The sequence below is a fragment of the Coturnix japonica genome, chromosome 1 (assembly GCF_001577835.2).
Source record: "Coturnix japonica isolate 7356 chromosome 1, Coturnix japonica 2.1, whole genome shotgun sequence".
NCBI classification, from domain to species: domain Eukaryota; kingdom Metazoa; phylum Chordata; class Aves; order Galliformes; family Phasianidae; genus Coturnix; species Coturnix japonica.
In genome coordinates, this window is record NC_029516.1 from 70,923,470 (window position 1) to 70,935,790 (window position 12,321).

Consider the following 12,321-nt stretch of genomic DNA (forward strand, 5'->3'; position numbering starts at 1 on the left):
TTCATCTGGCTCTGGAGTATGTTCCTGGCAATTAATCTTTAATGGGATTAAAAGTGATTAATAAGAACTAATTTTATCTTCATTGCTTTTAAACATAGCTTTTCATCAAGCATTAGAAAGATATGTTAAAAATACATTCTTTCAAGTTTGTTAGATGTAATGCTTATAAATGCATAGCGGAACATGTATGTTCAGTAGTGCTCTTTACATTGCAGCTCACATAACTGAGCTGTATGAACATGCAGTGGCTTCTCAATGCCTGCTTCGCACAGAGAAAAGAGTCACTGGGCAAACAGCAGACCAGCAGCAGAGCTTCAGGTAGGATATACCTGTGAGAACTGATGTAAATAAATAAAAATGAAGATATGGGTGAACATTTTTGCTGCAAATGATACAAATCTAAGCCAGGAGTCACTAACAGCATTAATGTAGCAGACTTCCATAAAGAGCATTTTCTTTCCAGGGCTGTCTTGTAAGTGTTTTTGTGCTTATAAAACGCTTTGCTGGTTTTCTTGTTTTTACTGTCTTTTTCTTTCCTGATCATTCAGCGCAGAAGAACAAACTCTAGGGTCCAAATGGCAGAGCAAACTACAAGAGCACAGGTAATAGTATTAGTCGGACAAAAAGTTAATTATTTGAAAAGCCAACTTAAGCCTGCATTTGGACAGACTAATTGCTTTCACGAGGTCTCGAGTGTTGTGGTCTGCTAGCAAATAAGAGGGTGTTCTCTGCAAATTTAGCAAATGCTGAATGGATGGTTTACCTCTCATTTTGTCAAAACCTAATGGTTTAGCTCCCTGAATTTGCTGACAATACTTCTAACGTAGCCCAGGATTCTGCTGGCTGTTGTCGCAATAGCACATTTTTGGTTCATGTTCAACTCGGTGTCCACCAGGACTCCTAGGTGTTCTCTAGCCTTGGCCCCTGGTTCATACTTGTGCATGGGTTAATTCCTCCACGGGTCCCTGCTGTTGCATTTTCCTTTGTTGAACTTAATGAGGTTCCTCTCTGCCCATGTTTTCCAGCTTTTCAAAGCCCATCCAAGTGGCAACACACCCACCTGGTGTATTAGACTCTCACCTTCAGAAGTTTGAACAACTTCTGAGCATGCACAGAACAATCAAATTTTTCTCATGGAACACTGAAGTTAGATTAATTTTGTATTATAAATTTTAGTAATCTCAATGCATCTGCAGTACCAATCCTCAGGTTAAAATGTTTATTTGGAAGGTTGGAAAGGCACTAACAGATAAGATAACACAAGATTTAGGTAACTGAAGTGTGTTTTAGAGTAAGAGCTCTTTATAGCAGCCAAAGCACAGCATGTGTGTATTTTTATCAGCCTTCCATAAATCAGTATCTGCAGAGAATACAAATTGCAGTTTCTGCAAGCCAGGCCAGCTGGTTCTTGATCTGCCTCTAAGAAAATGGCAAATCACAAGAATATCATTCAATGTAATTAAACAGAAAATAAAATGCCACTTGCCTTTATCCCTTTTGCTCTTCAGTGTCTCAGACCTAGCACTGAAAGCAGGATGAACTCAATTATGTTTTTTCCTTTCTTTTCCTTCCCAACAATTTCTTAGGAAAGAACTCGATGAAGGAAAGGAAACCTTCATGGCAATAAAAAACAAAATCTTTCCTCCTTACTTTGAATCAGAATTTGGCAAGGCATTTCTCTCAAAAAAGGTAACAGAGCTGAAAACTGGGTAAGTTTATGTGAGGCTGGGTTACTTCTGCCATAGTTCCACACCTAAAGTGATGGTTTTACATCAGCCTCAAATTATCTCAAGAAACCATTACAGAGGACAGCTGTGGCAGAATTAATGCTAAGAATTAGATACTCTTGCCAAAGGAAAATTATCTTGGAGGTGGCATGTATTTACCGAGGCCAAACTTTGTATATTCTTTAAGTAAACTCTGGACAGACTGATCCAAAGCAGTTACTGAACCTTGGGTCTTTTCACTCAAGCCCTGGAAAACATCTCTTGGTTAACTTAGAAAGGAATCAGTAAAACCAAACAACCTACATTAACTGGAGGTGACCTTGGGAACTTCCTTCTTGTAATCCCACCTGATCAGTGCTATGAGTATAAAGTATAGTCAAAAACACTCTGGAGTCTGCAGTATATTTATGTGCATGAATTCTGTTGTTACTGCTTTGCTTCTGCTTGTTATCATCTCTATTGACCCTTTTTTTCATGGGGGAAGTATGCTGATGAGGTTGAATTTTTTGTACTTATTGTTGCAATGCCTAAGCTTCCTTTCATCCCTTTCTCTATAGTTTCCTGATGTGGAAGCACTATATAGAGAACTTCCTCCAGTTCCACAAAAAGAAAGTGGGAATCTCCCTCCAGGGACAATGGGAAACCTCAAGAGAGGTAATTTGGGCTCTACTGCCTGGTAGCATTTTAATATCGTCTCCATTTATTTTTTTACCCAGTTGCCTCATTTCATATTACAGTTAAATTTAAGAATAAATTTTCTGCCTCTCTGCATTCTCAGACATTTTGATACCTATTGTAGCATATAAAGTTACACCCAGCAGCATTCCTTCACAACATTGAGGTCTACCAACAGGGAGTAGACTTGTGCTTATGTTAGTAAATTCAGTCTCACAATGAAGGCAGCCTTTTCCCCAGCCAACTTGAGTACCTGACAATATTTCTGAGGAGACTGCACAATGGAACTGTCAGTATCGTGCCAGTGTTCAATAATTTGACAGTATAGATGATCATGTTTGAGTACCTTGAAATGTTTCCATTTAATCCACTAGTACCAGTGCAGTCTATGAGTATGGGAAAAAGACTAGTATGAGTAGTCTTGAGAGATGGTGCAAATACAGAAATGAGATGGGGAAGGAGGCAGTTTGGGACTGGAGCAAAAGGGGTATGGAATAGGAAATGCACAGGGTAAGGACAGTTTGGAGAATACAGGATGAAGGCATTTGAAAGAGGAGGAAGTAGTGACTGAGGATAAGCGGTGTAAGAGTGAGCAATCAATTCTGAATTTTAAGCTTTACAACCTGGCTTCTCATGGTCATGTAGACAGCTTTCAAAGATTGCCTAAATTAAAATACTTCTGTGTTTTTTTTCATGTGTTTAGGAAAATAAAAGTGGTCGATTGTGAAGAACACTTGTCACAGTATCCCATTATTTTTCCCTTTAGAATCTGAATGTAGCACGAGTGACTCTTCATCTTCCCCTAGTCTTCTGCTGCAGACTCATTCAATACAAAGCAAAGATTCCAGCAGCACAACAGGTAAAACTGCAGGGCATCGTTTGGAGCAGGTTTATTTCTGTCTACTTACAACTTCTGGCTGTCTGCAATAGATATTGTAGTTATTTCTGTACAGCATTCTGAATATATCTGAGCACAAGACTGACAGAAAGGGAGAATAAAAATAACGGGAGAAATTCTCTCCTTTACCATAGAAGACTGCTCTAATTACATGAGAGTGATGGTGATGGTAGAACCACAGACACAGGCAGGCTATAATTCCTCCTCTAAAACATTCCATTTCTATGCTCCTTTTATATGTATTATACAATGGATTTCAGTTCAGAGACAATGAGTTAGGGGCTTGGTAGATGAAGAAGTACAAAGATAATCCACATGAATGAATTGCAGCATTAAAGACAAGAAATTCTGCTCAAAGACAGAGCTTACCAAGCTGGTTGTGCTGACAGGACTCTGCTCTGGGACCTGGACTAGAACTTCTCTTGCTTGAACGCACAGATTTGGCTTGACCAGCTTGGGTGTGAGCAATGTGCAGTTGAGGCATTCCTTTGGATGAACAGTAATGTCCTCAATGGTGATTTTGATGCATGGGTTTTTTTGTAGCTCCTCTCATGTTTTTAATCACTTTCGTAGGTGATTATATACCTTCATTGCGTATTTCCAGCATGATGCTTCCCACTAATCAGTTTTACTAACTATAGTACATCATTGCTTATCAGTTCAATTTTAATTACTCGCTAGTATTAGAGTGAGGTTTTTTTGTAATGTGTTTGTTGACTTCTGAAGTAAAAAGGAGAGCAGTTCAACTGTCCTAGTGCTAATCGAGTGCTTCCATGGAAACTTGAAGTTTTATCTCAGTAGGAACTTCAGAATTGGGCAAAATTTGATGCCTGGTGGTTTATGCTTTTGAAATCTTTGCTTTCCAGACACAAGCTCGGCTGTAGAGTTGCAAGAGGCACCCTTTCAAGTTAAGGTTCAGAGTTTGCTGGTGAATGCTGCAGGGCAACGAAGAAAAGAGAAAGTGAGATTACCGCCATCACTCCTGTGGAGAAAACCAAACTCCATACCACACAGAAAGGTGAAATGGCATCTTTTGTTGTCTCAGTCATCTCTTTTGCATGAAATCTTCATTCTGGAACAATACTGGACATTGTTTTGAAACTGTTTACTGAAACAACAGAGCTTGCAATTTATACAGCAATTTACTGGCAATTCTGTAAGTAGCTTTCCTCTCACCTACTAGGACTACCTCATGTGCCAGAAGTGTGGTTCTAAGCCAGGTGCTCACATGAGAGCACTGATATCCAAAAGCACGGAGCATGCTCAGTTGCCCTGAAATACCTCAGTATTCCTGAAAACTCAAACCATTACACATTTGCAGACAATACTCAAAGCGCTTAGCTTTGCCTTTTCTGTTTTTACTGCATTTACGGTGCCTGTGTGTAATTCCTCAGGACAAGTGGACAGAGATCAAATACAAGTGAAGTTCGGTTTAGTAAATCTGAATCTAAGTTCATAGAATCATAAAGTCACAAGGTTGGAAGGGATCTACAAGATCATCTAGTCCAACTATCCTCCCATTACCATAGCTACAGCAAACCACTAAACCATATCTCCTAGCTCCCTATCCAGACGCCTCTTGAACACTGCCAGGGATGGCAACTCCACCACCTCCCTAGGCAGCCATTCCAGTGCCTGACCACTCTCTGTTGGGCCATCTGTTTTCTCTGTTATCTAATATTTTAATTCTGTTTGCTAAGGTCGAAGATCCTGCCTCAGGAAGGATCAACATATCTTCTCTTGCAACAACAAAACAGGATCTTAGTGGCTTCCATCTCATTCCACCTCAAATGATATTTGGAGTGCTAAAGGAAGGCTGTACCTATGCAGGCACTGTGTTTCTGAAGAATGTTGGCATTAATTTCTCGAGGTTAGTTCATGTTCCCAGTAACTTGGTTTTTAAGTGTCAAAACATGCATTGCTTGCTAATTGTCAGCCTTTTTGTATGATTAATGTGAGATAACAAAGTGTATGTTTATATTTGGAATCATTTGATAATGACCAGCTGGGTTGAGAGAAGATAATATTAGCAATACTGCAGCATTATTTGCATATTAGCGTTATTACAAAGATCAGATCAGTAAGGAACAGCAGTGAAGAAGAAGAGCCAAACTCTTTCATTGTAACCAGTATTAAGTTTGGCTTCTGGAAGTGCTGCTGGATGCTGTAACTCTGACAACCTAAATGGGCTGAGTTATGTTCAGGCAGCCACATGGCTTGAGTTGCATTTAGAAACAGCTTCAGTGATGACTCCAGAAACAAACAGATGAGGAGGAAATAGAGCATTCATTTGAGCACGTTTCCCTCACTTGATGTCATCAGTGCATGACATAAGATAGCAGAGCATTGCATTCCATGGGGGTGAGAATAAGTCCAGTTCTAAGGCCGCAGGTTGTCTCTTACACACCTGACAAAGCACTGGAAGTTACCAGATTTATCCAGCTGCAGTTTAGAAGACATATAGTAAGAAAATGCTTATGACTTTTTCTGCTGTTAGAATTCTCCTTTTGTGTGACTGAGCCTAAACATTCAGTCACAGCAATAGCACTGTTCCAGTGCTTTGACTTTGGCGGGATTCAGGCAAGCATTGCAATGGCCCCCATCCTCCCAGATTCCATATGTAATTCAGAAAAGTGGGCCAGGCATATTTCTTGCAATTGGTTCACTCAACTGCACTTGCTTTAGCTGTGCCATATGTTGCCCACTTTTCAGCTTACAGAAGAGTCTGTAGCAGTTGTCTTTGAAATCACACTGGTTTGGGGCTTTCACCTAGGATTTGTCTCTTGTGCGAGTGTCACATGCCTGACGGATGCACCTTCTGGCTGCTGTTTATTCCTTTGGAGAACCCTTAACACGAGCAAACATCTGCCAATCTTTCTTCTTCAGGATGCAGGAGATTGGCAGCTTGATGGCCTCTTTGCAAAGAGGGTTAAGAGTGCTGTCACAGTGATGCTACCTTAGCAATCAAAGCATCCTTCTACTACAGTACCATGATGCAAGGATGAGACAAACATGAAGCATTTAAATGTGATATAAATGTAATACTTGTTCTTCTCCCTTGAGTGGTGAGGAGCTTACAGGAGATGCACCCAGATGAGTCATCATGGCCTTGTGTGAGTATTTGGGCAATGAGGAGCTTTAGAAGTCTGTTCAAGACCAACTGAGAGACTTTTGTGCAACTTCTTCCATCAGGATGGACAAGATTTTGAGTTGTTTCCTTTAAAGCAGCCTAGTTAGATGCGGCCTCAGAAAGATGTTTCTTCTTTAATGCACATTTCAGCATCATGGTACATGCAAATGATAAATCAGTAGGTCATATATCAACATCCTGGAGCTTCAGCTGTTGCATGTTATGTTCTTTAGATTCAAACCAGAGCATTCTATATAGACACCCACAGAAAATACCACCCTCATTCCATTCAGTCCAGCTTAAGTCTTTTAGAAGCAAGTGACTAGGTGCTGTGAGAGAGCAGAACATGCTGATGGCAGAGGTACAGGGCAAAGGTGGGCAATTCTGGCCCATGCTGAAGCCAAAACTTCTCCAGAGTAGGGTCAGCAGTTAACTACATGCCAAACCATCCTCACCATTGCCTGAATGTGCTGGGATACTTTGACTAAGATAAGTCCAGTTTCTCTTAACCAACATTCCAAAGGAACTGCAGGAATTCTTACAGAATTAACAAAGGTCTTATCTGCTCTAATGACTTTGAGAGAAATTGGCAGTGATTAATAGATTTATTTAGCATACTAGTAAGTGGTGCTGCAGGCTGGGGAACATCCCCTCATAGTGATCTGGGACAAAGGAATTTGCATGCACGTGGCAAAAGAACTGCACAAATATGAAACAATCAATGAGAAATTAAAGTTAACTACTGCCTTACTGGGTACCGTGAAACTGAAGAGGCTAATTTACACGTAATTTCTACAAGGATCACACTTCTGCAGTAGAATCATATAAAATTGCTCCAAAGAAAGGTCATTAAGGATTTTCGGATGTGCGATACACAGGTGGTTGCAAAAGAAGTGTAACTTATAATTCAGCTTCCTCTGTGTAGGTAGGCTTAGACTACAGCTGTTTCACTTCTGTTGCAAGGGCAAGGCAGTATAATGAACGATCTAAAGACTTAGTTTGGCTCATCAAATGGCTGCTTTTGTTTTTGACAGGAGTCTGAGCCTTGGCTAAAAGCCCAAGAATACTGCTGTAGCCAGTGCTGTACCTTGTGAGGGAAGGATGAGCTAAAACATTCTATTGTCCTTTGCACAAGGAAAAGCAGACGGGCTGCTTCCTACCCATGTTTTCTGCTTGTCTCAAGGTTTCCAGCAAACTGCCTCTCTTCCCTTTCTGACAGGTTTCGGGTGAAGCAGCCCCCTCCATACACAGGACTGAGCGTGATGTACACACCTGGGCCTGTAAGTAGTACAGTTCTGTTTTTATGCTACATTCACATGACTCTCAGACTATCTAGAGATGCTGTTATAACAGCATGTCTGGGAATAGACCATGTAGTTGCAAGTAACTTCAAAGTTATTTGAAGCAATGCTGCCTTCTGCCTTCTACCAACTGGAGGCACTGGTGGAGGGGCTATGGATGGAACATGCACCTTGTTTGTGGTCAATCCTCTCTCTCTCCCAGGTGGCAGCAGGACTGCAGGTTGAACTGGAGATAGAAATTTTTGCCATGTTAATTGGAGGGGAAACTACTGACGGCCTTGAAGAAATTTCCCATGATGTTGAAATAATAACAGAAACGGAGACTCTCTTGTTGCCTGTGAGAGCAAATATCCTTTATTGTCTCACTTCTTCCCCTCCACACACACCTTCCAGCACCGTCACACTGAGGGCTGACTACCTGGCAAGAGCCTTAAGCATCACTTCCTTATGCTTTTACTGTATTTGGAAACAGCAGATGGATGTTTTCCAAAGCACAAATGAAGAATGTAAGATTCAAACCCCAAAAGCAATTTAGATAAAATAAGGCTTAGAAAAACAGGGAAAAGAAGGAATGGTAAGGCCAGAAAGATGTGGGTGTTAGGAATAAATAATAGATTAAGACTCTGTCTCCACTTTCCACTGATGGAAATCTTTTCTCATAGTTTTGAGTCAAAGAATCACTTAAAGGTCATCTAGTCCAACTCCCCTGCAATAAACAGGAACATCCACAGCTAGATCAGATTGCTCAGAGCCCCATCCAGCCTGACCATAAATATCTCTGGGCACAGGGCGGCCACCACCTCTCCGGGCAACCTCTTCCAATTTCTCACAGCTCTAACTATAAAAAGAAAACCAACCCTTTTTTTCTTATCTCCAATCTACGTTTGCCTTATTTCAAATTTGAAACCATTTCCCCTTATCCTATCACAGCAAACCCTGCTCAATACTCTGTGTCCCCTTCTTTCTTAGAGTCCACACTTAAGAGACTATAAGGCTGCTCTCAGGTCTCCCTAGAGCCTTCTCTGCCCTAGGCTGAACAGCCCTATGTCCTGAGCCTGTTCTTGTAGGGGAGGCGTTCCACCCCTTGGAACCAGAACATATGGCAGCATCTGATGGTGCAGCCTCATGCATTAAACAGGCAAGTGAGAGAATCGCTGTGTCAGCAATTGTGAACACAGAATTGTATGAATGCTGATGCAAATGGCCCTGTGTGGGCTCAACGGGCTTTGAAGTTGGTTACTACCAAAGAAAGGAAGAATTCAGAGTCCTTTGAGATTGACCAGAGTGCTAGTTAATGGCAACTGAATCAAGGTATTATGTGCCTTGGAAGTTATACTGAAAGGCTACAAGTGTACTTGATAGCGATATGAGGTCTTTGGGGTGTGGAGCTGGGCAAGACAAACCTGGTTGCATAGCAGCAAAACTGGTTTCTACTCCATTCCCACTCACCCAGACTTCAGTCACATGCATGAGGACCACCCTCCAAAACAGTGGAGTTGCCCAGTATTTTACTTGGCGTTTAGTCTTTGAGTTGAGGCCAGCAGTTCAGATTCAAGTTGCCTCACAGCTTTATTTCCAGAGTTCCTTCCAGCCTCCACCCATATTCTTTTAGTATATAAATGTACAGAGATGGTTCAATCCTTAGCGTAATATCTCACCTGTGTTAAGAAGTGACATTTATGAGTGCCGTCCACAAGGATACCCTCAGGGTGGGATGGCAGCAGCAGTCTGGGAAGTTCCTACAAGTCCCAAGCCACGGGTCCGGATTACACTACCCCGAAAGCTTTCAAGTTAATGTAAGTATTGCATGCAGCACTGCCAGCTGTGAATTAAATGGCAGATATACCTTCTCTTAGCTTCTGATCCACATGATCAACGAACCCGATGCTATTGATAGCAAAGCTGTGTCACACGCATCACACACTTGATCTGAGACTAAGGAAAAAGGTGACATCGTTAACAAACAGATTACTATGGCTGCTCTGCTCAGTGGAGATACTCACAGTGGAACCTCCCCAGTCCTGTCCCAAATCCTTTGTTTAATTGTCTCCATGTTAAGCAGTAGATTGAGCCTTCTGGCAGCTGGATTTATTTCATATATAAATCAGCCTCAGTTTAACACTCTTCCTAAAATCACATCTTATTGCTGACCCTTTGACACTGACAGTAAGCCTAATAAGGGATGGCAGCCTTACAGACACAACTTGACATGTTCCAGCACACATCACCCTCTGCACACATTTCATACAGAACATCCCTGTATCCTATAGGAATCAGTGTCCATACACGGACAGTGGACACGTCTTCCCTGCCAACAAGACAGCCTTGCTGGGGAATTTCTCATCAAACCACCAACCAACATGTTAAGCATTGGGCCGGTGTTTCATCTAACCCACATCAACTCAGATGCTCCACAATATGTAACCAACAGTGACAGTTCATAAACAGAAATCCTATGGGTGTTTCTTTTCTACTCAGCTTAGAGTTTCCATTTGTTACACTGACATCTTTTTCTTTCAACTTCACCATCTGTAAGCCTGCTATGTTATCTAAGGAGTCAGTAAAGAAATCCCACCTGTATCTCATTTCCGTTCCTCTGGAAGGGAAAAAAAAAGACCACATCAGTCAGTTATCAAAAGGACTTCAGAGAGATGTGCACCTCTGCCTGCTGCATCTGTTCTAGGACTTCCCTGATTACTTCAAGTATAGTTTTAATATCTTCTTACCCTTTCAGTATGGAAATCCTGTCCATCTCCACCACGTCAAAAAAACAGCATTGACTGGGGTCATAAAACACCAACAACACTTGCAGGTTAAGTCTCTGGTCGCTTTAAACAGTCCTGTTTGGCTTCCCCAAGACAGAAGTCAAGTCTTTGCAGAGTTATGTGACAACTTCTTAAGTCTGTATCATGTTTCCCAAGCGATTACTATCACCAGAACCAATATTATTCTTTCCCATGACACCTAGAAACTTCCCTTGCCTGGAACTGATCACAGGTTCGCCACACCTCCCAGAAGAGGCCAAGAATCAAAGATCACCAATGAAGCAGCACCAGCCCAGGCTCAGGCATTTCTTTCTTTTACATTTCCTCGAGTTGAAAACATTTCACAAAGATTTCTCTTAATACACTCAGAATGAAATACTGCAGAGGAAGCTGCCAGTGAATGCCTTCAATATTCCCAAGCAGACTGCCCAGCTTGAACTCCTGGTCATGAGTTTTTATTCCACTCAATTTACAAAATGAAAATAAACCCTTAATCCAGTTCAAGTCTAGGAGAGAACCCGTTTTCATGTTGTTCCCTTCCAACAGCAACAGTACAGGCCAGTTCTACCAAAGGCAGCCTGACATAATTATGGCGTTTCAACAACCCTACAGAAGTAGACCTTTATTATTATTATTTTACTTTTATTTCCTCTCATGTTAATTTTCTCTCCTCTCTCCCTACAGGTCAAAGCCCTGGAAGAATGATGTATCAAAAAAGAAATCAGCAATATTGAATTACCCAAATTTTAGTCCAATGTTATGGAAACATTCCCAGCATAGACTTTGTTCATTTATTCAATCAAATTAACATGAATGACATTTTTTGTCTGTCTCTTATTCATGGGAAGGGCAGTTTGAAAGTTGCAGCACCGTCTGTGGCTGCCCGAAATGCCAACAGTTAAAACAACCGTGGAATTTCAAGCCCAGTGTTTGGCACTCTGTACTGCATGAGTGCTGAGTGCTTCCTGATAGGTTTTAGAAGAGATTAGGTTTCTGTAGCCACCCTGAAGCACCTGAAACCTCCCCCCGTCCATGAGTAGCTGGCATGCAGCAGGTTTCACTAAGTGTGACTCTTTGAGCAAGTAAATGTAGCGAGTGTTGTTGATCCATTCTGGCCTTCTAATTCCTACCTTTCTGCTTGCTTTCAGTCTGAGGCTCAACTCCCTGCACACAGACTTCTCATCTACCTTTAATTAGCTACAGACAACAGAGGGGGCTGAGTACACAAAGATATACTTGAAAGGAATTCTGCTTATATCCACTTGTATTCAAAAGTTCATTTTATCATGGTGGTAGACTGACCCACTTAGAGGTGGTACTTTCCCCTTTTTGTTCCTACTTACGCAGTAGTTGCTAAAGGAAATATCTCAGCCTCTTTAGGAGATACCTTACTCTTACCGTTAAGTGCATATTTTTAAGTGCATTTATTTCCAACAGCTTGCTTTCCTCTGCTTCATCCTTTTTCCAATACCTGACATTATAAGAAATAGGGAGTTTTCCCCAGCACAGGGAGATGACTTGTTCTTCCAACACTTCATGGTGACTGAGAAGATTGTGACTGGGGATTAAACAGTAGCTTCCACTACTATAGAGAACATAAGTCAGAGATTGGACAGTCAATAACAACTTGGATGCAATTAAAAACTCAGATGAAGTTCATGTTAGAAAGAAGCCGGGCTTTAAGAACCTGAGTCAGACCTGCCAGTCTAAATGTATTATTATTTTTCAGAACAAAGTGCCCCAGAAGCAGCCCCCACAACATCTACCAAACCCTTCTCACGCTTCATCTGCCAGTTGTTCAGAAGAGTACAGTCCTTCACTGCAG

The 12,321-nt window shown here is 41.5% G+C and overlaps 1 protein-coding gene across 4 annotated transcripts in view; it reads left to right on the plus strand.

Annotated features, from left to right (window-relative positions):
- Window positions 1-11,315, plus strand: part of SPAG17 (sperm associated antigen 17) — an 80,390-nt gene extending 69,075 nt beyond the window's left edge. For all 4 annotated transcript variants that reach the window (XM_015874180.2, XM_015874189.2, XM_015874197.2 and 1 more), the window contains 11 exons: window positions 216-318; window positions 549-602; window positions 1,587-1,689; window positions 2,285-2,381; window positions 3,169-3,261; window positions 4,167-4,318; window positions 5,001-5,170; window positions 7,650-7,710; window positions 7,934-8,078; window positions 9,390-9,527; window positions 11,181-11,315. In XM_015874180.2, coding sequence (XP_015729666.1) covers window positions 216-318; window positions 549-602; window positions 1,587-1,689; window positions 2,285-2,381; window positions 3,169-3,261; window positions 4,167-4,318; window positions 5,001-5,170; window positions 7,650-7,710; window positions 7,934-8,078; window positions 9,390-9,526 — 1,115 coding nt within the window. In that variant the 3' untranslated portion in view covers window position 9,527; window positions 11,181-11,315. The remainder of the gene's footprint in view (window positions 1-215; window positions 319-548; window positions 603-1,586; window positions 1,690-2,284; window positions 2,382-3,168; window positions 3,262-4,166; window positions 4,319-5,000; window positions 5,171-7,649; window positions 7,711-7,933; window positions 8,079-9,389; window positions 9,528-11,180) is intronic.
- Window positions 11,316-12,321: the final 1,006 nt, after the last annotated feature.